At 45.8% G+C, this 27,382-nt stretch overlaps 1 protein-coding gene across 6 annotated transcripts in view; it reads left to right on the forward strand.

The window, feature by feature from the left end:
• Window positions 1-27,382, forward strand: part of PICALM (phosphatidylinositol binding clathrin assembly protein) — a 1,182,846-nt gene that overhangs the window by 941,956 nt on the left and 213,508 nt on the right. For all 6 annotated transcript variants that reach the window (XM_069639772.1, XM_069639773.1, XM_069639770.1 and 3 more), the window contains 2 exons: window positions 10,651-10,767; window positions 10,852-10,882. In XM_069639772.1, the coding sequence (XP_069495873.1) occupies window positions 10,651-10,767; window positions 10,852-10,882 (148 nt within the window). The remainder of the gene's footprint in view (window positions 1-10,650; window positions 10,768-10,851; window positions 10,883-27,382) is intronic.

Consider the following 27,382-nt stretch of genomic DNA (forward strand, 5'->3'; position numbering starts at 1 on the left):
CCCAATAGGGCATTAACTCTGCCACCAGCTCCTTGGCGGTAACAGTAATTTAGTTGGGCGGTATTCCGGCAGATCTACAGCCAGAATACTGACCAACTCGTAATATTCGCATAATCAAAAGCCTGTTATTTTAAACATCACTTGGTTGGCCGATAATAGGTGTTGCCTAACATTATTTATTATTCGCAGATGCATTTTCCTAGTCGACGGATTGCTAATGGCAAATAATTTCAATTTTATGGTGGCTAGGTAAATTGAGGCAAATATTGCCTAGTTGGATGAAGAAATAAAACATGCTTATTGGTCATTAGCATGTCTCTTAGACCATCTTCAGTCATTTATCAAGGGTTTGTTTTTACCCTCAGTGACGTTGGTATTCACGTTTCCGAATGCCGACGTTTTAACTCCAATGACTCCTTGCAATAGGTGAGAATAATGTCCTGATTTTAAAGCACTTTAATTGTGATTTCAAAAACCAAGATGTTAAAATACTGCAGGTGTGTTGCACTCGCTATTGAGACTCTTCATTGTGATATTTTGTATACTGTGAGAGAAAAGACTCGAGGGAGGCCTACACCAGGTTTCAATATTGATTGTTGGCACTGTGGGGAAACTAATATCTCACTTCTCCCATAACTTGTGAAAACAAGGAACCTCCCTCTACCCGAGATGATGACGTTGTCTCTGAAAGACTATCCGTGTGCTGTCAAGGCCAGGTATCAACAGATAGAATGACACAAAGCAAGAGTTCCGTAATTTTCTTTTTCCACAAAATAGCTTTAGGAAAAATCAGTGTCCTTAGCTGCTCATCTTGCCTCCTTCTGTCTCCTGGCCTCCTCTTTCTCTTCACCTCCTCAGCTTCTTTCTTTCATTGTCAACTTCTGTTTTGTTTGGTGCCTATTTCTCTCTTCTCTTTTTGTCTTCTACACTACTCCTTTCCCACTCCTATTGCTCTCCTTGCCTCCTCCCCAGCTCGTGTCTCTCCTTGTCTCTTCCTCTGCCACCGCCATGCTCTAATCTGCACTTATCGTGTGTTCTGTCGTGTTTTCTGTGCAGGAGTTCATGTGGGACTCCTGGCGGTGCAGCTCATTTGGTTTGGTGTACAGACCCATGGGATACCCTTATGGCACCCATGGGTTGGGGTACAACCATGTGACCCTAGTGTATGTTTTTGGGCACCTCTGTGTGGCCCACAGAGCAGGGTATGGGCTGGTGCGCTCCATGCAGAATTTGACAGGTGCTCTGGGTATCCTCTATTTTGGCATACCCAGGCCCTTGAATTCAAATCAGTTGATTCCTGATAGGAAACAAGATGGCACCTGTGGCCTCTTGCTTTCTATCGCCTGTTACCTTGTTTTCCCAAAGTCCTGGGAAGCCCTGACTCTGTCCCTTCCCCCTGACTGGCTGTTGGATGGAAGGTCCATATATGGTGTTGTGAAGTCCAGGCCAGACTGGCTGGAGCCTTCCCAGTGAATGTAGGTTGTGGGTACACCCTGTGGGTGGGACGTGGGTGAATGGCGTGTGTGATGAATATGCACTTCTTGTTGGGGATGTCTAGTTTCTGGTGTTTGACACAATGACTGAGACAACCCTGCCCAAAACTGGTATGAATGCAGTGTGGATTGTTGAATGGCTGGGTACTTGTCCCAATACACATAACTTGTTGTGAGTGTCTGGAGGGAAGTGAATGGCCTCAATGCACTATGCACCTGATTGGCTGCCTGCATGAATGCGCTTCTGACCGATTGGTTGCCTGAATGTGACCCAGCAGAATGAATGGGAGATCAACTAGTATATCTGAGGGCCTCTCACTGCTAGAATTCGTGTTCAGAAGCTGAAGAGAAACTGGAGTTGAAACTGAAGCTTAACCTTGAAGCCCTGCTGGAAGAGAAGTCTTGCTGCTGCTCTACCTCACCAATCTGAAAGCTGCTGTCTCCAAGGACTGACCCAGAGAGCACCTGGTTAGGCGCCCTCTTCCTGAGCTATGAGGGACCATCGTGCACCAGCTGATCTTTGCCAAAGCTTCCTGGTAGACAGACCTACGAGAGGCTACCAATCGGGGACGGGGACCGCCGCGGAATCACAAGGAGAAGCGTCCGGACACTGTTGTTCATCACCGTCGACGACCGCCGTCGCTGACCGGAGCCGCCGTGCTCCCTTTGCCTAAGTAATATTGGATCCAAGGACGCTCGTGCCTGCACCGTCGACCGATTTGTCCCGCCGGAGAAAGCCGAGGCCGCTGACGCGCCGAGGAGCATCCACCAGTCAGTTTCCTGCCACCTAAAGACCACAGAGACGCCGACGACTCGACATCCTTGCTGGGCCCCAGTTCTTCAAACTCTTTGCGGTCCTGAACTGTCATCACCGAGGTGCCCCGCACGCCTCTTCCTTGTAGGACGCAAACGCTCCGTCATCGACGAGCACAGCTAGGAACGAAGCTGCCACCTCACCGTCGTCATTCAACTCTTTTCGTTGTGGGATCTCGACGATCCGTGGCTCCTGCCTTAAACGGAGCCGCTCAAGAAAGATCCGTCGACGACCTGACGACAAACTCTGCTATTCCAGGTAGATTGGGGTGGTAGAACTATTTTAGAAGGAAATAAGACTCTTGTGAACAATATATGGACTGGGCTTGTATGATATGTTTATTTATAGGTTTCCCAGGTGGGGGGTGGATCTCCACACAGAACTGTGTCTAGGTAACAGGGCCAGTATTCTGCCAATTGTTCTAACCAACTGCTTTCCTCCCATGTCTATTGTTGGTTACTTCTATTAATTGATTGTGTGGCATTTAAACAGAGTACAGTTGATGCACTTTAAAGGAATCTAATAATAATTGTGGTACCATTGTAGATTCACTGAGCACAAAGTGAGTTATTGTGATTGTGTACATAACCTTGAACTTATAATTAAGACTGTATTTTAACTAATAGTGTGTGGACATTCCTTTGTGGGGGCTTGGGGACTACACTGTACTTAAGAACCAGCCTGCATCACCTCCTGAGAAGCTAGGTCCTGATTCCTCGTCCATTGCTACCAACAATAGAGAATTCTGGCTGGGGTCCTCTGGGCCTCTCCACTGCCATATAGAGAGCAGGAGTACAGACACCCCCCACCAGTCTTTACATGGTGGCCTCGGTGGGATGCCTATGGTTTTAAGAATCAGTGTATAACCGTGCCACTTACAAAATATCTGCACTTTGTTCTATTGAGGTTTAGTTGTGTACACGATAACTGCATTACAAGCAATGGAGTCTATTGCAAATGGTAAATTGACTAGGATGAGCTTAGAGGCTCGCCAGGGGGGTAGACTTTGTGGATAAGTCTAGGGCTGATCTGATGGCTGCCCTGGTGGACTACCAGACTGATGGTGAAACTCTTGAAGGGGGGGATGCAACCAAAGAGGACTCTGCCCCTGGGGTTTTTGCTGAATCTGATTCTGGGAATGCCACCATTCCTGCTGCCTCTGTTCCAAACCCAAGCACTGCTCTTAAGGGGGAAGCTCTGAAGATTGAACTTTTAAAATTGGATCTACAACGGGAACAGTTAGCCGTTCAATACAAAAAGTTGGCAACAGAAGCTGAGTTGAAGAGGAGTTGGCACAGCAAGTGATACTCAAAGATCGGGACACTGAGCACCAGAGAATTCAGCCAGAGAAAGCTAGAGTGGAGACTTCAGCTAATCCAGTTGAGTGGCAGGTCCCCAGCCACCAAGTTTATGAAAGATTTGGTTGGTGTGTTTCTGGAGGGTTCAGATATCCTCCAATGGATTGAAGCGTTTGAAATGGCTTGTGCCATTCACAATGTTGATAAAAGAGATTGGGCTAAGTGTTTGTTAAGCAGAGTGCCTCAGACTGAATGACTGTGTTCTGAAATTGAGTGTGGAAGAAAGGGGTCAGTATGAGTGCATGAAGTCTGCTTTAATTGCCAAGTTTGGCAAGACACCTACCCAATACCTTTAAAAGGTTCAGGGATTTTAAGAAAAGAGAGAATGTGTCTTGGGATGACTGGGTGAGTGCTGCGCACATGAACATGATGGAGTGGATTGATGGTTAAAAAAAGAAAACATTTTGTTGAATTGTCCCACCTGTTTTTCTTTTTTTGTTTGAGCATTTTTCTGAAACCTGTTCACCAGAGCTGTGTCAGTATGTTGCTGACCAGACCATTTTGGATCCCTTTAAACTGGCCAGGCTAGCTGACAAGTGGGTCTCCCACCGGGTGTCCCCTAAGGACTCCAGTGGGAAGGACAAGGACAAAGAAAAGGGGACCTCTCAGAAAGCTGAGGAGGCCCAAAAGCAATCACAGTCAGGTAAACCAAAACCTTCCTCTCTTGACCCAAAATTCTAGTGGGGATAAGTCATCTGTGGGTGGGAATAAGAGTAATGGTCCACCTGCTGCAAAGCAGGCTCCCAGTGGTTCCAGTACCGTACCCCGCATTCCTGGCACTTGTTGGGAATGTGGTGCTCTGGCTGGATCACAAGAAGGGTGACTCAAGTGTAAAGGTAAGGCACTTGGGAGTACAGGCTGTCAGCCTGAGCTGCCATTACCCCATGTCTGAGGTGGAGGCTACTGTCCTCCCCTCCTCTACAGGAATCACATTTGGTGCTCCTGTAGAGATTTCCTTAGTGTCCCTTGCGGCCTGGGACCAGTACGCGGAAGTACTGGCGACTATCCCACAGAACACCCGTAGGTTTTTGAGAAGTGTCCTCTTGAATGGCCAGCCTTCTACTGGGTTGAGAGACACTGGGGCAAGCAGGACAGTGGTGGACAGGACCCTGCTCAAGCCAGAGGACTACGTAGATGCACCTCTGAAAACCACCAGGTTATCTGGTGGGCCTCCCAAATTATCGCCTGTAGCCTTAGTCACACTCAGATTGGAGACAAGACAGCAAAGCTTCCTGTCCTGTTCAGGACAATGTCCCTGCTAACATTCTGTTAGGAAATGATCTAGTAGAGTTGGGGTTGATCTCGGATGGTCTACCCCTGACTGCTGCTGTAGTCACTAGGTCACAGGTCACACAGGGTCTGGCTGTGAGTCAGGTACCCGAGCTAAAGGCGAGGCTTAATGCAAGAAGACAGAAGAACAAGAAGGCCACCTCTGTGAAGTGGACTCCTTCTCGTCCTGCTGTTCCTACAGCACCCATTGGGATCCATTCTCCGGACGAGCTGGGTCCAGTGGAAAACCCAAACTCAACTCCTGAGGGAGAAGAGATAGAAGACTCTCCTGTCAGAGAGGTTCTCAACCCGGAGGACCACCCCGACCTTCAATGCTTGTTAGCTGAAGGGGGACCCTCCCGGGTGAACTTCTGTAAGGGACAGAGAGAGTGCCACTCTCTCGAGGGTCTGAGGAAACAGGCCCTGTCCCAGGCACAAGGAGAAGTGCCTAGGACGTTCCGGATCTATTGGTAGGGTGAGCTCCTTGTTAGTGAGCCCACTAAGCCTGAACCTGGTGCCCTCAAGAGGTTGGTGGTACCCCAGGTTTACAGGCCCTTCCTACTGTAGTTGGCGCATGATGTGCCCTTAGCTGGTCATCTTGGTACCAAAAAGACCAAGCAGAGGCTCCCAGCCCATTTCTACTGGCCTTGGATGGTAGTAGAAGCGGAGTCCCACTGCAGGACCTGCCCAACTTGTCAGTTGTATGGCAAGACTAGAGGCAGTGTCATTGCCCCACTACAGCCATTGCCAGTGGTTGGCACCGTCTGAGAGGGAGGGCATCAACATTCGGTCCCTTTGACCCTCCCACTTCAGGTGGACATCGGGTTCATCCTGGTCTTGGTTGATCATGCCACCAGGTTCCCTGAGGCTATACCCCTTCGGACTATTACTGCCAAGGTGGTTGCCAGGGCGCTCCTGGGCATTTTCACCCGTGTTGGATTCCCCAAGGAGGTTGTCTCTGACAGAAGATCCAACTTCATGTCTAGTTACATGAAAACCATGTGGAAAGAGTGCAGGGTAACCTACAAGTTCTCCACCTCTTACCATCTCCAGACCAATGGTCTGGTTGAGAGATTTAATAAAATTCTCAAGGGCATGCTAGGCGCTTTGGGAAGAGCCTCTAAGGAGGAAATGGGATCTCCTCCTGCCATGCCTGCTGTTTGCTTACAGAGAGGTACTTCAAGACGGTGCTGGTTTCAGCCCTTTGAGTTACTCTTTGGACATCCGGTGAGGGGGCCCCTTGCCTTGATCAGAGAAGGTTGGGAGGCCACCCCTCCAGGTCCTGCCAAGCAAGTAGGCGACTATGTGTTAGGCCTCAGACGGAGGATGACACAGATGATGGGTCAGGCGATAGCAAATCTCAAGGCCAGCCAGGAACTGAATAAATACTGGCATGACCTTAAAGCCTCACAAGTGGATTGGACTCCGGGACAGGAAATCCTTGTGATGGAGCCTACCAAGCCTAGAGCTTTGGCAGACAAGTGGACTGGACCCTTCAGGATCATCTCCAAGATGGGCGAAGTCAATTATCTGGTGGACATGGGAGTCCCGGGGGTAGCCCCTCAGGTATTCCATGTTAACAGGCTCAAGCCTTTCCACAGGCGAGCAGAAGTCTCATGTCTCTTGCTAGCTTCAGAGCAAGAAGAGGATGAGAGTGAGCCCTTCCTGATTTGCTGCATAGCAACCCTCAGGATGGCTCAGTGGAGGGAGTACATCTCTCTCCCGATCTGACGACAGAGCAGCAGAAGGCCTACAGGGCTTTGCTCCGGCAGTATGCCTCTCTGTTCTCACTGACACCAGGCCTTACACCTTGGTGTATGCACTAATTTGACACTGATGACAGTGTGCCTGGCAAAAGCAGGTGCTACCGTATGTCCGATACCGTTAAGAACCACATCCATGCTGAGGTCGCCAAGATGTTGGATCTGGGTGTTATTGAACCCTCAACCAGTCCCTGGTCCAGTCCAGTGGTCCTTGTCCCCAAGGCAAGTTCCCAGGGAGGTACTAAGGATTGGAGGTTCTGTGTGGACTACCGAGGAGTCAATCCCGTCACCAAAACTGACGCGCACCCATTGACCCGGGCTGATGAGCTTGTGGACACCATAGGTGCTGCCAAATTTCTGAGCACCTTTGACCTTACCTCAGGCTATTGGCAAATAGCTCTGACGGACCATGCCAAGGAAAAGACAGCGTTCTCAACACCAGAGGGACTCTACCAGTTTTGGGTCATGCCTTTTGGGTTGAAGAATGCCCCTGCCACCATCCAGATTGGTCAATCATGCACTCAGTGGGATGGAGGCCATTTGTGTGGCCTACTTAGACGACATTGCCGTCTACAGTTCCACCTGGGAAGAGCATTTGACACATCTGGATAAGGTGTTGCGGGCCTTGAAAAGGGCTAACCTCACTATCAAGGCCACCAAGTGCCAGATAGCTCAGGGGAAAGTCGCGTATCGTGTCTTGGTCATGAGGTAGGAGGGGGTCAAATCCAACCTCTCCCCAGTAAAGTACAGGATGTACGTGACTGGGAGTCTCCCACTACTCAAACCCAGGTCAGAGCCTTTTTGAGCCTCACTGGGTATTATCGTAATTTCATGGTGGACTATGGAACTATAGCTGCCCCTCTGACAGCTCTGACTTCACCCAAACAACCTAGGAAGGTTAATTGAACTGAAGACTGTCAGAGGGCCTTTGATGGCTTGAAAGAAAGTCTGTGTAGGGTACCTGTGTTGTGTGCGCCTCACTACAGCCGACCCTTTATCGTCCAGACGGATGCCTGCGGCACCGGAATTGGAGCTGCCTTGTCCCAGTTAGATGACAAAGGGAGGGAACATCCTATGATATTCTTTAGTAGACAACTCAAGGGTAGAGAACTTAGGTGGGCTACTGTTGAAAAGGAATGTTATAGCATAGTTTGGAGCCTTAGGCGTTTTAGGCCCTACCTTACAGAGTCCACCTTCAAGGTCCAAACAGATCATAAGCCCCTGAAGTGGCTTATGCAAATGAAGGGTGAAAACCCGAAACTGCTCAGGTGGTCCATTAGCCTGCAAGGGCTAGACTTCACCATAGAGCATAGACCAGGAAAGAGTCATGATAATGCAGATGGCCTTTCCAGAAGGTATGTTGACCGTCTGTATAAGGGTGTCTATCTCGTGGGAGATTAGGCACCCTAACCTCAGTTTGGGGGGGGGGGTGGCTGTGATGCTGGAAATGCATCGGAGGGACAGGGCCTCCGTATCCTTGTCCTTTACTGGTTTTTATCGTGTTCTGTCATTTTCCACGCAGGAGTTCATGTGGGACTCTTGGCGGTGCAGCTCTTTTGGTTTGGTGTACAGACCCATGGGATACCCTTATGGCACCCATGGGTGGGGGTACAACCCTGTGCCCCTAGTGTATGTTTTTGGGCACCTCTGTGTGGCCCACAGAGCAGGGTATGGGCTGGTGGCAGCTCCATGCTGAATTTGACAAGTGCTCCGAGTATCCTCCATTTTGGAATACCCAGGCTCTTGCATTGGAATCAGTTGATTCCTGATCGGAAACAAGATGGCCCCTCTGGCCTCTTGGTTTCTATCGCCTGTTACCTTGTTTTCCCAAAGTCCTGGGAAGCCCTGACTGTGTCCCTTCCCCCTGACTGGCTGTTGGGTGGAAGTTCCATATATGGTGTTGTTGTGAAGTCCAGGCCAGACTGGCTGGAGCCTTCCCAGTGACTGTAGGTTGTGGGTACACCCTGTGGGTGGGAACTGGCTGAATGGAGTGTGTGACGAATATGCACTTCTTGTTGTGGATCTCTAGTTTCTGGTGTTTGGCACAATGACTGAGACAGCCCTGCCCGAAACTGGTATGAATGCAGTGTGGAGTGTTGAATGGCTGGGTACTTGTCCCAATACACATAACTTGATGTGAGTGTCTGGAGAGAAGTGAATGGCCTGAATGCACTATGCACCCGATTGGCTTGCCTGCCTGCATGAATGCCCTTCTGACCGATTGGTTGCCTGAGTGTGACATAGCAGAATGAATGGGAGATCAACTAGTATATCTGGGGGCCTCTCACTGCTAGAATTCGTGTTCAGAAGCTGAGTTGAAACTGAAGTTTAACCTTGAAGCCCTGCTGGAAGAGAAGTCTTGCTGCTGCTCTACTTCACCAATGTGAAAGCTGCTGTGTCTCCAAGGACTGACCCAGAGAGGATGTGGTTAGGCGCCCTCTTCCCGAGCTACAAGGGACCATCGTGCACCAACTGATCTTTCCCAAAGCTCCCTGGCAGACAGACCTGCGACAGGCTGCTGACCAGAGACGGGGACTGCCGCAAAATCACAAGGAGAAGCGCCCGGACACTGTTGTCCATCACCGTCGACGACCGTCGTCGCCGTGCTCCCTTTGCCTAAGTAATATTGGATCCAAGGATGCCCTCGCCTGCACCATCGTCCGCTTTGTCGCGCCGAGGAGCCTCCGCCGGTCGGTTTCCTGCCACCTAAAGACCACAGAGACGCTGACTCGACATTGCTGGGTCACAATTCTTCCAACTCTTTGCGGTCCTGAACTATCGTCACCGAGGTGCCCCGCACGCCTCTTCCTTGCAGGATGCCAACGCTCCGTCGTCGACTAGCACCGCTAGGAACGAAGCTGCCACCTCACCGTCGTTGTTCAACCCTTTTCCTCGTGGGATCTCGAGGATCCGTGACTCCTGCCTTAAAGGGAGCCGCTCAAGAAGGATCTGTCGACGACCCGACGATGAACTCTGCTATTCCAGGTACATTGGGGTAGTAGAACTATTTTAGAAGGAAATAAGAATCTTGTGAACAATATATGAACTGGGCTTGTAGGATATCTTTATTTACAGGTCGCCCAGGTTGGGAGGGGGGGTGAATCTTCACACAGAACTGTGTCTAGGTAACAGGGCCAGTATTCTGCCAGTTGTTCTAACCAACTGCTTTCCTCCTATGTCTATTGTTGGTTACCTCCATTCATTGATTTGTGTGACATTTAACCAGAGTACAGTTGATGCACTTTAAAGGAATCTAATAATAATTGTGGTACCATTGTAGATTCACTGAGCACAAAGTGAGTTATTGTGATTGTGTACATAACCTTGAACTTATAATTAAGACTGTGTTTTAACTAATAGTGTGTGGACATTCCTTTGTGGGGGCTGGGGACTACACTGTACTTAAGAACCAGCCTGCATCACCTCCTGAGAAGCTAGGCCCTGATTGCTCATGCATTGCTACTAACAATAGAGAATCGTGGCTGGGGTCCTCTGTGCCTCTCCTCTGCCATATAGAGAGCAGATGTACAGACACCCCCCTCCAGTCTTTACAGTTCACACTGCTGAGCAAGTTATTACACTGCACACATCGTTCTGATCCTCTTTGCTGATAAACTGAGAAGCTGCCCTGAACAGGAAGTAGCCCATTTGCCTGGTTTCTTGCTGGCCCCCTCAAACTGTGCATAGCCAATTTCATACATTGTGGGTGTGCAGGACTGACAGTGTGGACAGCCTACAGGAGACGGTAATGCTGAGTGTTGAAGTTCCTGGTCACCCAGATAAATGATTATTAATCTGGAGTTTCCTGATATCCTGAGACTTAGTGCTTTAAAGACAATTTGCCATCAGCCACACTAATGCACTTTACTTTACTGTTAACAATTAGCTTGACACAGTATTAAATGTGATGTTTGCCTGAGTATTGTAATTATTATTATTATTTTTTTAATCAGGTGGACTTCTGCAACCAACAGTGGCCTCTGAAAATCAAAACATCCCTAGCCAACGATATCCACCCAATAGGTTGGTGTCTGATGATTTAGATTCCTCATTGGCTAATCTAGTAGGCAGTAAGTATTCTGGTGTTGTTAAACATACTTTTTGTCATAATTATTTAATTCATATTTTAATAATCCTTCTCTTTTTTTTGTTAGATTTAGGCATTGGAAATGGAATAGCTAAAAAGTGAGTATTTTAAGATGTGCGCACAGTCGAGCTCCCTTTTAGGTGGTTGTGCCTAAATTGTGTGATTACTTTGAGGCTTTGCATTGAGTGATTAAAGTAAAATAATTGTGTTTATTGGCTACAATTGACATCACAATAACAGTAAATTCTATTTTCATGATATAGGATTACAATGGGAAGGGACGTGAATGACAGTCAAGAATGTTTTTTCCTACTGCATGATACAGTTGTTGTTGCTCTTCTGTACTTTAATTACTCGCCATAAAAATACAAGTGTTTAATATTGACTTCAAGGTTCGTTATGCTCTTGTCGAGTGCACCAATACGGACGTGACCCAAACAGGAAATAATGTGTCTGGATTTCTAACATGTTTCGCATTCCATTCTTAAAGTAGCACTGCAGGAGTTTTACATTCTTGTGAACATTGAAATGGAATGATGTTTCCTAAATATTGAAGTCAAATGTTTTGCAAAGGTACTTTAGGGATTGAGGCAGGGTGTAGTTGTTGAGACAGTGGTGTGTGAATAATCATGATGAATGTCCTACAATGTTTTGCACAAGTGAACATCATCAAATATAGCTGTTCTGTGAGCTACCACAAAAGAATGGAATGAAATAAGGCACAATATTAAAAGCAAGTCTGCTGATTCTTGTTTAGGAGTTCAATAAGAATTCTACCCCTACTGTAGCGGTCATGCTCAGTGCCCTTACTCCCTGTGAGTTTTTCCCACTCTGCAATGTCTAATCCCACCGCCACAGTGAGTTTTGTAACTTGTGGGTTATTCCACTCTCTTCGTTCTTACAACCATTTATCCCACTGCCTTCATTTCCACTGCTGTGGTTATCTGACAGGCTTCGCTTTGTGCCCATTTCCGCTTATTTTCATTCCATCCCGGTTAGTCCTTATAGTAGTTTCCCCTGACGCTAACGTGTTCTCCTCTGCTAACTAACCTTTTAAAATGATCAGTGCTGTTTTGTTCACTGTCCCTGCTCTCTTGATTATCTCCATCTTTTGTGCTAATTGCTCCAGTAGAAACCAAGAAACCAGTTTGTAAGTAATACATAAGCAATTGATGCAGTAAAGACAGAAATGGGAATTAGTTTCAGACCCCTGTGCAGAAGTGGGCATGGATTCTGACAGTATCCGCATTCCAAAAATGTACCTCCCCAGTAAGCCTCATACAGATAAGTCAGTAAGTTATAAGTTATATAGTTATATTTAGTCAGTTGCATTATGTGAGAAACCTGAGAGTACTGTGAGACAAGCATGGTATTAAGAGAGACACAGACTCGAGTATTATAATTTCAAAAACGTTATTTACTATAATGCTTGGGTTGGTGTAATACCTAACTGTCCCTAACTTTAAAAGGATGGTTCCCTTAACTGATGTTTCTAAGAGCAGTTGATGCCTGAAAGTCCAAAATCAAAATCTGTCTGTGTCTAAACCTATGCTTGCCTTCACCCTTTGATAAAATGTGGTTGAAAGTCTCTTTAAAAATAGTGATTTAATAAGAAATGTATAACCATGCTGGTTTCCGGTGGTCTTCTCATCAGGTGTGGCTCTGTCAGTATGGCTCTGTCCGTATCCCAGTATCCTCCAAGAGGTTTTTCGTTAACTCTTCTCCACAAAGTTCTTGCACTCTGTTCAAACAACTTCTAATGTCTTAGTTCCTGGGGATTCCCTTCCTCAAGCTTCAATTCTCACAAGTTTCAGATAAAGAAAAAATATAACACAGTTTCTCTCAGGCTTCTCAGCGTTCACTTCCCCACATTTAGGCCCCTTCAGTTCCAAACACTAAATTCAACTTGTCAGGATGTACCTTTTTACTTATTTATTGTTCCTTTCATACACAACCTTCTCATGGGGTAAAATCAGAGACTTTTGAAAACGCCAGGTTCTTTGCTCCTCCTAAACTTGACCACTCTGATCTTTGGCCCCACTCTGTATTTCCTGTATTTGCTTTTCTTCTATCCTTGTATCTTCAGGTACTTCCTGCACCCCTTTGTTATCTTCCACTTTGCTGTGCACACTTGCACCTTATTTGGCTTTCTCTTCTTTCACCTTGTCGTGCCCCTGGCACCTTCCTTCACTTTCCACTGTGCCTCTTGCACATTCACTTCTTTACTGTCATGCACCCTTGCACCTGTCCTTTTCCTTATCGTGCCTCTTGCACACTTATTTCGCTCTTCTGTGCTCATTTGCGCCTTTCCTTTACTTTCGGGTCAGTAGCACCCTTCTTATTCACTTTCAAGCCTTTTCGCTTTTCGGGGCTCACTTGCGCCTTTCCTTTACTTTCGGGTCACTAGCACCCTTCTTATTCACTTTCAGCCTTTTGATTGGTTTCCACTCTCTTAGCACCCTTCTCTCACTTTCCATTGACTTTCTGCTTTCTTTCTTGCTTTCAACTTTGTAAAATCTGCCCTTCTCCCTTCCCGCTACAGCTGGCTGCATGCTCTAGACTTTCTCTTCTTACTGACTTGAAACTCACCAGGTAGCGTTGCGCTGGCGAGCGGTCTCTTCAGGCATGTGGGATCGAGGTCAGGGTCTCATCACCTGCCCCTCACACCCACTTGGGACCAGCACACGCCACAAGGAAATGGCCACTTTTCTGCACACTGCCAGCAGCACACAGGGTGCCTTGCTCCGGCTCCCTGGAGACACGGCTCCCTAGCAACGCTGCAGCCCTTCACAAACACTGGGCCAGCGTCTCGGCATGCTGCTCTCCTCTAGGATCTCCAGGCTTCTCTCCCTGCAGCTCCCTGCTCTTTGGCTTCAATCAGGATTCACAGCTCGCTGTCTTGATTGTGCAAAACCACACCTTTGATACTTAAAACTGGAGTAAGAGCGGGAGTAGTCTGTGTTAAATGCCTGACCCTGCCTGACTCTATTAATGGGAGTACCTAGTGGTAGTAGGTGCCAGTCTTCCTTCTGTTTCTCAAGGTGTTTCTTGCAGGTAATCCTCGCTACTCTCGGTTATCTCTTCTTATTACCAGTATTAGTCAGAAATGGGGAGGGGGAGATGAAATGGGATTGAAATTGGTATTTATGTGCCAACCCACTATAAGGTAAGTGAATAGGAAAAGAGGAGTGTCTCCGGGGTTCATGTTATTAGACCAGGGAAGATTTCTTTTCCTTCTGGTCTAAGCCCGGCGAAGCCAAATAGATGTTTAAAGTGGGAACTGGGTAGGTGTCTTATCTGGCCCTCCTCCTTGTCTGGTTTTATTGTGTTATGTTTCCATCTACATCTTGGATTTGGGACATGGGTGCCCATACACCCTACAAAGGCTTCCGGGGACTTCTTCCTCGCCTGCCATCCCCTTGTCATATCGCGTCTCACCGGGGGTACTCCCATGACAACAACCCTGGATCCCCTGACTCGGATGATCCGCCCTCGCTCGACCACCCCCAGGAATGGGATCCAAAAGCGATGGCCCTCCCCTGACCATCTGAATAGACTATTCCTGGGGTCTACATGGCAGAATACCCGTAGGTTTCTCACAGTACTGACACAATTACTCCCCAGGGATCTTTTTGGTCAGGTGGCCAGGGAAGGGCCATCGCTTTTGAATCCCGACTCTGGGGGTTGACATGCGAGGGGAGTTGGTGCTGGGTCCTTGGGGATTGAGGAGAGGGGGCCTGAATGCGAGACATGGTATCCCTCCTTTTTAACACTGACCTATCCTCCCTCAGTCTTCATGTGATATTGCCAATGCTATCCCATTTCCCACTGTAGTTTCCCACCAAGTACTGAGAAGAGGAAGAAGCAATTAAGAGTAGTGCACACTTCCTATTGCAAACGCCATTCTAGTAATGGGACAAAGCGGGGCCCGGAGGCATTCCGTACTGAAAAGGACTGGGAGCCTTTACGCTGGTGCTGCCGTACACCAGAAGAATGAGAAAAGCCTTCCAAGCCCGTGTGCAGCTGGAGCTGCAGAAGCCGCTGGGACCATAGGGGACATGGACCGCAAGCAGAGCAGGGAAGCCGGCATTTATGGAGACGTACTGGCGTTCTGCTTCCCAGCTACAGAGAAGGCAAGCGGGAGCAGCAGAAGTTGCTGTGAGGAGCCGGGAAATGTCAGAGGACACTGGGGAACCGGACTGCTCCGATGGGATTGCAAACAAGTAATGGTTCACAAGCAAGTGCTAAATATATTGAATGCCGGACTGTAAGGAACTGTAAGGAATTGTTATTTGAATAGTGCTATTTTATATTGAATACCGAACTGAAACAAAACTGCTATTTGAGTAAACTGCAGTGTGTTGAGTGGTGAATAAATCAAATTGACATATCAAACAGCACACTGAAAGCAAAATGCAGTGCGAACAGAATTAAAAGCATTTGAAGGATTGAACAGTTGTTTGAGTATTATAACTGCAAATGTGAGGGAGAGTCACAAGTATATGACAAACCAAGAACTGGTACAAAAGAGTATTACGAGGAATAAACGATGAATAAATATGTGTAAAGTAAAAGCCCATGACAGAAGAGCATGTGAGGGGCCCAACAGCTTTGGGGAGACTTAGAGTTGCGCAACCTTTGATGGGTGGACCGTGCAGTCTGACAACTTTGCCTAGACCAAGGCGTCTCCTACTATGAAATGTAGACATCAGGAATTGAGCCAAGGAAATGTGTTGGGTTACTGGTTGCGTGACCTGTGATGGGTGGACCACGTGGTTTGATAACTGTGCCTAGACCAGGAACCCCTAAATGGTGACAAGCAAAGAAATTGTGAACAAGTCATCAAGAACTGTAAAACAATTGGTAAAGCAAGCCAGAAGGTGAGTCAAATGGACCTGTTTTCTTTTGAGCATTGAGCAGATAAAACCAGAGGAGTGCTATGTTGGAGTTTTGGGAAAGAGAACCCTGAGATTCAGACAATGGGAAAAAGCTGTCTTGGGGAAGAGAATCCCAATACCTCCTTTTTGTGTGAACTGTGGTACATTTGAACTTGGAGAAGGTAATTTCAGAGCCTGACGGAACACTATCGAAGTAAACTCCTATTGGAACTGTTAGCACTTGGGATAGGCAACCCAAGAAGAACTCAAGCTGAAAGCAGCTTAGACTTTACTTTTGAACACTTATTTTGGTTAAGAAGATTCCCACACCATGTTTAGTTCTAGTTGTGAGGGCAAGCATAGGTTTTGACACACAGACCTTTTGCTTTGGACTTGCAGACAGAGACTTTCCTTAGTTTCGTCAGGTAGGGAAAATCCCACTATAGTTATAGGGCGAGTTAGGCATTACACCAGCCTGATAATTAATAAAGCTTTGTTTAAAACTTCACATCGGTCATCTCTCTTGATACCATGCCTATCGCACAATTAACAATGTACTTTCGAATGGAACATGTATAACTTTTAAATGTTAAAGGTATTTGTACTGCGCACCGTCACCAATGGAATTGGTCCCCAGGCGCTCTGGCGGATCTGTAAACGATAAGGTGGGATGGGTTAGTAAGGTGAAGAGGGAGTAGGATAGTGAGAGGAGTGGTGTTCTGTTGGCAGCTTCAACTCGGTGTACACAGGGTGCTGAGTTTTGGTGCAGGTATTGGATCGCTGTCAGTCCGTGTGTGCTGTTGCTCCGGCTAATGTGTTGTTGCAGTGTTGTGAAGTGCGTGTGGCTTGTTGGGCGAGAGATGGTTGTGTGAGTTTTTTGAGTGAGATAAGTATGCAGAGTTTGAGCTTATGTTGGTTAATGGATTACCTGACCTTTAGTATGCTAACATTCTCAGTTTTGTCTAAGTGTGGCCCTTGTTGGCCTTCACAATCCCATCTAGATGCGGCGCAGGCTAACGTTTAGAATTCTATCTAGGTGTGGGCATGCCAACACTCGCAACTCTATCCGGATGCCACGCAGGTCGGTGTTCCCAACTCCAAGTGTGGCACATGCCAACATTCAGGTCTCATCCAGGCGCGGGCATGCCGTCCCTCAATCAATCCCATCTAGATGAGATGCAGGCCAACGTCCACAATTCTAAGTGTGGCCTATGCTAGTCTTGAGGTTTTGCATAGGTGTGGGCATGCTAACATTCAAGGTCCTATCCATATGCGACGCAGGCCAACATCCGCAATTCTATCTAAGTGTGGACATGCTAATATTCACAATTCTATCTAAGTGCGGGCATGCTAACATTCAGAGTCCCATCTAGATGCGACGCAAGCCAATATCCACAATTCCACCTAAGTGTGGCCATTCTAATATTCACAATTCTATCTAAATGTCTCTTCCGGTCTGGATATGGTCCGTCCGGTATGTACGAGTGGGTGAGTCACTTGAGGGCTTTCATCTGGTCTAAGTATGTGATCAGTCTCTGGAGCGTTCCTTTTGAGGCTATTTTCCATGATATCTTATGCTCTGTCGAGTGGTTGGTTCTTTGGTTTGAGTGTTTGTCCAATTTGAGAGTGGCCGAGGTTGGAGTTATTTTCATCGTTGTTTTAATGTCTGGGCATTCTAGTGCCTCTCAGTTGTGGTTACACTGTGAAGAGCCATGATTTGAGGAGTTTCCTGAATGCTAAGTGGTTTGTTGTGTTCTGTATATTCTTAGGTAGGTCATTCCAGGTTTTGGGTTCCTGGTGAGAGAAAGAGGATCCTATGAGTTTTTTTCTGTTGTAGGGTTTTGGTTCCAGGCGTATGTCGGTGCTTGATCTTAGTGTTCTTATCGGTTGATGTAGGCGTAGTTTGTCGCTTAGGAATTCCGCGCCTTGTTTGTGTATTGCTCTGTGCGTGATACACTTGGACTTGAACTTTATTTGCTGTTTTAGTGGTAGCCAGTGTAGTATTAACGCGGGTGTGATGTGTTCTCTTCTGGGTAGCTTGAGAAGGAGTCTGGCTGCTGCATTTTGTATGCGTTGCAGTTTTTTTAGAAGTCGTTTGGGCATGCCCAGGTATAGGCTATTGGCATAGTCTACTCTGGACATGATCAGAGCGATGATGGTAAGTGTTTTGTTGGCGAACGACAGGAACGGTAGGATCCTTTTTGCGGCTCGCAGGAGGAAGAAACATTTCTTGATTACCAAGTTTACTTGTGGCTCTAGAGTGAGGTTGTTATCCATCAGGACCCCTAGGTTTTTTATAGTTGATGATGGTTCTGGTGTGGTATCGAGCTCTCTTGGCCAGGGGATGTAGTTGATGTCTCCTCCCTTTTTTGAAGCAATCATTATCTCTGTTTTGCCTGGGTTGATTTTGAGATGGTTAAGGTTCATCCAGTTGAATATGTCACAAAGGCAATTCTCTAGTGTGGTGTTTTCTTCTCGGGTGTCTTGTATGTTGAAGATTATTTGAGTATCGTCAGCGTAGTTGTAGCATGTGAGGCCATGTTTTTTGATAAGTTTGATTTAATAGGTACATGTAGATGTTGAATAGAAGCGGGGAGAAGGATGATCCTTGTGGTACTCTGCACGTGGAGTCTCTGGGTTTGGACTTGAAAGGTTTCATCCATACTGTTTCTGTTCTGTTTGTTAGGAAGGATTTGATTCATAGTAGGGCAGTGTCTGTTATCCCTAGTCCTTCTAATCTCTTTATGAGGATGGCGTGGTTGACAGTGTCGAAAGCTGCAGACAGATCAAGGAGAATCAGGCGGTACTGTTGTACGAGTCTGCGTTTGTTTTTAGCTCGTCCCATATTGAGAGGAGAGCTGATTCTGTTGCTCTCATAGGTGTGAAACCAACTTGTGCCTGGTCTAGTAGGCAATGCTCTTCTACGAATTTGTGGGTTATTTGGTAGACGTACGTTTCTAGCGGTTTGACTATGTAAGGTATGTTGGAGATGGGTCTGTAGTTGGATAAGTCCTCTACGTTTCCTGTTGTGTCTTTGAGTAGCGGCTTGATTTAAGCTGATTTGAAGGCCTGTGGTACTTAACCTGTTGAGTTTGAGAGGTTGAGGAGGTTGCTGTGGTATTCCATGGGGGTTCCTTGTTTGAGAATTGTTTTGTATATGTCCGGGGGGCAAGGGTCTTGGAGCCTGATTTGTTGCTTTGGTTTACCAGTTTGACGAAAGCCTCAACTGATATTTCTGGGAAGTTTCGTAGCTTGTTTGCGTGTTCCTCGTCTGTGTCCGTGGGGTTTGAGCTGTGATTGCTTGGTCTGTTTTGTATGGTGTGTTGGATGGAGGTTATTTTGTTTTTGAAGTGGTCTCCGAGGTCCTCGCAAAGTTTCATCGATGGAATTGGCGTGTTATTGCAGCCCGGTGGGTTTTTTTTTCGTTTATGATTATGAATAGTTCTTTTTGAGCATTTGGTGCTCTGAAGATTCGGTTGTTGTAATGTTTCCTCTTCGCTTTTTGTATTTCCTTTTTATATGAGCGGATCTGTTGTAGGAATTTCAATTTGTTTGCGGTGGTGTTGTTGGTCCTCCCATTCAGATTCTAGTTTTCGTTTTTTTCTTTTCATGGCGTTCATTTTGCTGTAGTTTTCTTACGTGATGGGGTAAAGGGCTTTTCTTTGGCAATGTCGTCTAGGGTTGTTGCGATCCAGGTATGAAGTAGGGCAACTTTTTTGTCTAGGTCTGCTTCTTCCATGGTTTGCCGAGTTCTAGGAGCTCGTTAGGTTGGAGTTTTTTATGGTTCGCCAATTTCTTTTCATCATGATGGGTCGTTTTTCTTGTTGCTTTTTTGTTGGAGTGTCCGTTGTGATGAATGGAATCATTTGGACAAGTGTTTTGGGAAAGTGTTTTGGGCTGCTGTCTCGCTGTCCCGCCGGTCTTGCTGCAGAGGACTCCTGCTTAACGTGGAACACAGCGAGCGAGCCGAGGCTGTCGGGCAATCCTCACGGACATATCCAGCAAGCTGATTGGCTGGTACGCGATATTCGAACTTTGCCTACTGAACCTACTATTGGCCCATAGCAGGTCTATTGGCCCGTAACAGCAACTTCATTGATATTCTTTTTCTTTTTACCTTTTTATACGCCCTCCCACCCAGAACCATACAAAAGCACCGCGCGTGCGCATTTGTGAACGCGCATTTGGACAAGTGTTTTGGGCTGCTGTCTCGCTGTCTAGCTTTCTAGCTTACAGTGAGGCGCTATTGGTGGTCTAAGTTTTATTAATTTAAACAGTGAGTTTTTGTTTAGTTTTGTATAATATTTACTTTTAGTGTAGCACGGGCTAATATGCAGTCAAGACTGCCCTTGCTGAAAACGGGGATGCCTTTATCTATTCAACCTGTTCTAAACTTCCTCGTAATTCTCTTTTATTGACTGCACAAAAGAAACCAACACTCACTTTGTGTTAGACTCCGGTCTCAAGCCGTTGTCGCAATGGCAATAAAGTATGCTTTAAAGGGCCGCCATTGCCTGATATTCGGCACTTCTATAAAGAAACACCCAAGGCTACCACGTCCGACACTTCGAGAGTTATTCCAAATTCTCAAGTTGAGTCCTCGACTAAGTCAGTGCAGCGTTGTATGCCTTGCTTCCATTCAAAAGACAGACCTTTCCCCCCATCTACAAAAACCGTTATGACGGCTTTGGGCATAGGAGCTGCTCCTTTTGCCGCTGGTACTTGTGGTAGCCCTGTGTCTTGTATTTCTTTATCTGACAGTGTGTTACACAACTTGCCGTCGTCAGCCCCCGCATTTGCGGAGGCTGTCCCGGCTGCTTGAGTGCCATCTGATGTTGCTGTAATTAATTTGGATTTGAATGAATCAGAGTTTTCGCAACAGTTACTTCCTGAGGGATCGCCCCTCAATTTGTCACAATCCCCAGTCATGTTCTCTGAGATTGAACTTAATTGTTCAGCCATTGAAGCCTCGTACCTTGCCCCTACACCACGTCATGGTGTAGAGCCGTTGGTGTTGTCTGGTAAAGTGGATGCCGAAGTGGCGATCAACAATATGGTCAATCTCACTTTATCTGCTATGCATGTCTCGTTGCAAACGCTATCTAAACTATTTGACTCAGTGATTAACAACTTGTGTGATCATTCTCAAAAATTGGACAAAATTTTAGCTTGGCAAGAGAGCGCCACCTCTCTCTTACAACCAAAAAATTCCCCTGTATCTAGTCCCATAGATGTAAGTGATCGCCCCTTGGCCCTAACTGCCTTGCTAGGCATCCAAACTTCATTTGAGGCACAGGCACCTGCACGCCCTAATTGTGCTCAATCTGTTTTGGCAACGACTCCTCTAACCTTGGCAGTGCCGCTTATTGAAGGCATCATACTGGATAATATGGTTCCTTCTGTTTTACCTCCACCAATTCCTGCTGTTCCACTGCCAAGTGTTGGAGCAACTCCGTCGGTGAGTGTCCCCTACGCAATTTTTACTCGCAAAGCACTCTCTGACGGTTCCAAAATTCCCTCAAAAACTCTGTGTAAAACATCCAAAAATCAAGCAGCAGCCAAGAAGGATAATTCGTCAAAAACGAAAAGTTTCCTTCCTCATATTCATGTTCTGAAAAATCTTATTGCTTCTTCTGCAGTATCAAAAAAATACCACCAAATGGCCATAGCGCATATACCAGCCCCTGACCCGTTGGGTTCATCTACCATTCCATCTTATGCTCTGCTTGATGCTCTGGTGGACGCGGTAGCTGGTGTGGATAACTCTCTTTCTGCTAAGCTACTGCCACCCAAAGTCACTTTCACAGGCTCTCACCCTATAAGTGAACCGGGCACAAACTTGCCCTTGGATTTCCATCGGCAAGAAATCCGTGTGGCGGTTGATGCATACATGTATGGTTATGCTTGTTCTGCCCAAAAACCTCTTTCTTCCGCTCAATTATCCCCACCCAAGTGTTTGTCGAATGCAGCTGAGCTGATGTCTTAGACAGTGATCCCTGTCACGGCTGAGGCCGCCCGCTCCGCCGCGATGCCCGACAAGCTAGGTGCTGAGTCTCTTCATTTACCCGTTTCCCAGTTGTTTTCTAGTGCATCTAAACAATCTCTTCTGGCGGAAATTGCACCCGAACTACTTAAATTACTGCAAGTTGCTTTTCAAAAAGAGTCTAAACCACCTTCTTCTAATGCATCTGTGCCTCTGGCGTCCGGTAAAGGACCTGTTGCCTCTCGGCCATTACAAAAGCGGCCAGCTAACTTCTGCCTATTGTTGAAATGTAAGCCACCTCTGTGTCCACAATATGTCCTAAATCGCAACTCCATCTTGAGCATCTTTGCCGATGTTCCAGCATTGGAAGATATTAGCTCACATCATCTAACTTTGGTGGACTTTTTTGATAATTGCAATACGCATGCAGTACGAATTCGGATGCAATCACGAGTAATCCAGAATGCCATATGGTCTGCAAGAAGACAAGTGTGTGATTTGGTCTTTGAGATTTCTCTGGAAGCAAATGATAGTGCTCAGTCCTTCCAGCAGCAGCAATCCTCCGTCTCTGCTCACCATGCCAAGTCATTGAATAATGATTTCAGTTCTCTAGGCAAATATAAGTTAATATTGCTCCAAGAAACTTGGCTCACCTCTGATCCTATTTGGGATGCTCATGATGTGCTTACAATTGCGGCTTGTAAAGGCCTTTGTGGAAGACCCTTTGGTGGCTTATTAACTGCAATTCAAGCAGACATCAATATTAGCATCACCACTGAGGCCTCCCCCAATGCATTTAGCCAAATGACCCGGTTGAAATTGGTTTTAACAATTTATGCCATCATAAACATATACTGGAATCCGGTGGGGATTACAGATGAATGCTTCCTTAAAGCCCTAAGTGACATGTTGAACACAATCCTCTTGGATGGCTCTGTCCATAAATTATTGATTGCAGGCGACTTAAATCTTGACTGTATCTGGTCCAACAAGAAAAATAACTCAACTCGTATCAAAAATTGACTCAATTTTTGAAACATTACAATCTTATTAGGCTTAATGGAGCATTCAGTTCTGATATCCCCCCAGGTTCGACATGGTCTAGGGGCGCATCTTCTTCCATCATCGATTACATGTATATTGATGCAAGTCTGATCTCTGATGTCTTGGATTTTGAAATTGTGAATTGGGTCAAGAGTGATCACAATCAGTTAACTGCCCTCTGGCAGTATTATACTGACCCTAACTTGCATAGAGCTGAAACTGTCCAAGGTCAGTTTAATGTTAATAATGCAGGTAATAGACTCTGATGGACGGAAAAGGCTGTGGATTCTTTTCATGATCGTTTGCTCTATGAGGTCTCGAGCTTACAGGCAGACAGTAGCTCACCAAATGTCTGTTATTTGATATGATCCAAGCCTTTCGGTCCTCTGTGCATAGTTCCTCGCTAAAATCTGTTCATCGCACCCCTACATTGCATGTTTTCGACAGGGAATTTAGAGATCGTAGAGTTTGTTTAGACAGCAGAAAAGAGAAGCGTTGAAGCTACCAGTTAATATCCAACATAAACATCTTATTAACCTGAGAACAAAACATAAAAATTGGGTCAAAGCAAGGCGTGCCAAATTATATCACAATGATAGTCAATTACTTTTGGCTGCAGTACAAAGCAAAAACATTGCTAAAACGTGGTAATTCCTCAATCAAGCCTTGATCAGTCCGCAAGCTGTTATGCAAGCTAATGAAGCTCCTGAATCCGCCTGGATTGCGTACTTTTCTGACCTATATAAAGTGCATGATGGTGTTGTTGCCTTAGACTCCATATGCTTTCCGTCCAATTTTCATATAAATTTTGATCTGGACGATATACTTTTTTTCATCAAAAAGCCCAGTCGGTCGGGTACTTGTGGTCCGGATGGTTTGTCCAATACAATGTTAAAAGCCCATCCTGAAATCTGGGGGCGTATTTTGTTTCAAATGTTTAGCCTTATTATGAAGACCCAAAAACTTCCATCAACCTGGACCCACTCCATTATTGTCCCCATTTTTAAAAAGGGGGACAGGAAAGAACCGTCCAGTTACAGACCTACAGCGTTATTGGACGCTCCAGGAAAGATCTTCTCCCGTTTAATCCTGAGAGATCTTCACACGTGGACTACGCAGGCCCAGCTCAATGACCCTTTCCAGTCAGGATTTGTGGCAGGGTTCGGTACTATTCCTAACATTATCACGCTGCATATGCTTCTGTCCGACTACGCTGCCCGTAAACAGACCTTGTTCTTGGCCTTTGTCGATTTCAAGGTAGCGTTCGACTCCATTGATCGAACCCTTCTCTACCATAAATTGGTTAAACTCAATTGCCCATCTTCCCTGATAGCCCTAATAGTACTGTTACTCACCAATACTTCTATGCAGGTTATACTTGATTTGGGTGGTAACATGACCTCAATTTCAAACGTATAGAGGGTTGAAGCAAGGGTGTATCCTGGCTTCATCAATCTTCAACCTCTTTATATACAATCTGGAAGTCATTCTCAGTAAAATCTTGAGTGATCCTCCCAGCCTGGGCATACACAGAATTCCATACCTTTTTTATGCCGATGATTTAATTCTCATCTCTAAAACACACACTGGATTACAGAAGCTCTTGGATGGCCTAGAGTCTTATGTAGATTTAAATCATCTAAACATCAATACCAACAAAACACAAACAATGGTCTGTAAATGGCGTTTAGGTTGTAAAGTTAAACCTTTCAGGTGGAGTTTACATAATATTACACTTGAATGGGTGTCTAGCTATAAATACTTGGGAACTTTAGTTGCATATACCCTACCAAGCCCTGGGTTTGACTTGGAAATCAATGGTTAACTGCGGTCACTAGTTGCCCAAGCAAGAGTGCTTATGGGCAAATTCGGAAAATTTACAATCAAACACGTGTCAACGTCCTATCTCCAGAAGGTGCTCCCAATCCTAACCTATGGGTCTGAAGCACTAACTCCTAAAACTGCAGCATGGTGGGATAAATTAGAATCAGCTTTTTGGGAGCAAGTTTTATATTTACCAATGTGTACACTTTTACCCTTGATTCGCTTTGAACTGGGCTCTCTATCAATGTTCTACTATGTCACCTGGAAATATTATGCATTTTTTCACAAATGTCTTTTGTCATTGGAGCGCTCAGACATCTTGGGAAAGGTGGCAGTTCACTTACTTAAGCAAAATCAGACATTATCTCGGAATTGGTGTGAATTCACCATGAATGCATTGTCTGATGCTTCTGTTGAATTATAGAGTTGCTCTTATCCAATGAAGCACGAGCAAAAATGAAAATTCATCAACATGATTGGTGGGTATCTCAAAATAAATGCCTAAACTACAAGGACTTTGATCGAATCTTATTTGGTCATAAACATTATAGAGTTATGGCTGACTATTTGGTCAAATCTCCTTGTCCAAAGCTTTGTCACAAGCTTCTCCGCTTCCGACTGAATCTCTGGCCAACCTCAGATGTGTTGGCCCGTAGGAAGCAAATTCCGAAAGCTGAAAATCAATGTCGAGTTTGTAAAAATTCTGTTAAAAAAGAAACACTGGAACATTGTCTAGTTTATTGTCCACACTTGTCTATTATTCGGAAGAAGTGTTTCAGAAATTTCTTTGAAGAACAGAATTTGTACACTCAGGAAAACATGTGGCAATGCATCTTTTCGTCTGCTTCGCTATCAATTAAGATAGCTACTGTACAGTTTTTGGATGCAGTTTTTCCCGACTAGCAGTAGTGCACATTCACGCTTGCCACATGAATGTAGTGAGTTTCGAGGTAGAAATGCCATTGTTACAATCTCACTGAATTAGTCATAATTTTTATTTTGTGTTTTAGTTTATTTTCCATTTTTATTTTTAACTTGGTGACCTTGTTGTTCATGTAAAACCAACTATGTAAGACAATTTTAACATATTATATTGTATTGGATATGTTGTGAAATTTGAAAGGTTGATTTTATCAACCATATAAATAAAAAAATTGAATGATGAGGTGGTCGCTCCAGAGTATTTGAATTGGGGGTGCCGTGTTGATGAGATCCTTGTTGGCGAAGATTGCGTCAAGTGTGTGCCCTGCTGAGTGGGTTGCTCCTTTGACTAGTTGTAGGTTCATGACTGCTAGTTGGACGGTTAAGGATTTTTGTGTAGTTGTGGTTTCTTCGTCGAACCAGATGTTGAAATCTCCGAGGATGATCAGATTATTGTACTTGATGGCTAGGATGGTGATTGATTTCGTGAAAGCGTCTATGAAAGTCTCATCGTAGGTTGGTGGTCTGTTTATCAGTATGAATTTCAGGTTAGTTTTGGGGTTTACTGAAAGTCGTAGTATTAAGGATTCACATTTATCGATGTTTAGTGGATCTTCCATTTTGATGACCAGTTGTTCCTTGTGGATGATCGCTAGTCCCCCCCACCCCCCTCTTTTGGATTTTTTGTTTGTTTGGATGCATTTGAAGTCTTCAGGCAGGCAGTTGTTGAGGGTGATCTTGTAGTTGTCGTCTAGCCATGTTTCGGTTACAAATAGGATGTCTATGCCTCCTTCTGACAGGAAGTCGTATATTTCAGTTGAGTGTTTGGACATTGATCTTGCATTTATTAGGTTACAGTGGATTCTCTGGGTGAGATTTTGTTTTGAGGTTATTTGTTGTTCAAGTTTGTAATTGTCTGTGGTGTTTCCGCGTTGATGTCGGTAGGATGAAGAACAGCAACGGCTGCTTCTTCATTGAAGCGGTCCAATAAGTTGATAACAGGGCTGATTAGTTTTGGTGTTTCTGCTGTGATGCTGCTCGGATGAAGATCAGCGGTGGTTTCTTCATTGAGTCTGATTGTTGGGTGGGAGCTAGTATTGCTGGTTCTCGGTGCTTCGCCGTATTGTGCGGGGTGTAGTGGAAATCGATGTTGCCCCTCTGTTCTTGTGATGTAAGGGGTAATGGGGTCAGAGCCCTCCCACTCTCTTGTTGAGTGCTCCCATCTTTTTTCCGCGTGTTTCAGGAAATTCTTTGCATGTTTTGAGGTTTCCGTGTTGGGGTGTCGGTGTACCGTGGTTGTTGCGAGGTAAGGTGTGAGGTATAAGGATTTTTCTCTTGTAGATTTTTTTCCGGTTATGGCTGTGTTAAGCGTGTTTCCTTCTGATGGGGCTGCTTCTTGTGGGTTCTGTCGGTGTTGTGTGTTCGTGTCTCTTGTTGCACAATCTTGTTCTCTTTCTCTGCGTCCTTTTCTGGGTTGGGCCATTTTCCAGTTTAAGTGCAGGCATAGTAAGGTAGTTGGTCGTCCTCTATGCTGTGTTGTGCAGTCGCAGTGACCTCGGTTTTTCCTTCCCGGGATACGCTGGGGTGTTCTCTGGCTCAGTGTTGCTTTTCTGTTGGTGGGTAGGGTGTGTTTCCTAAGGGTGCACTGTCGTGGGGGGGGGGAGAGTTTAGGGTGTTAACGGTCTGCTGGAATGGGACTTAATTGAGTTAGGTAGTGATGGGTTTCCGGGATTGATAGAGTACTGAACTAAGCGCAGTTAGATTATTTGAGAGACCTGTATAGTGGGAGAGAGGCCTATCAGTGCGATCTAAACATCATACAAAGCAATTTGGAGACATAGCCCCTGCTAAATTTGAGAGACCTGTATAGTGGGAGAGAGGCCTATCAGTTCGATCTAAACATCATACAGAGCAATTTGGAGACAGGGCCCCTGCTAAATTTGAGAGAC

This window comes from Ambystoma mexicanum, chromosome 7q (assembly GCF_040938575.1).
Source record: "Ambystoma mexicanum isolate Mex_15411 chromosome 7q, UKY_AmexF1_1, whole genome shotgun sequence".
Lineage (NCBI taxonomy): Eukaryota > Metazoa > Chordata > Amphibia > Caudata > Ambystomatidae > Ambystoma > Ambystoma mexicanum.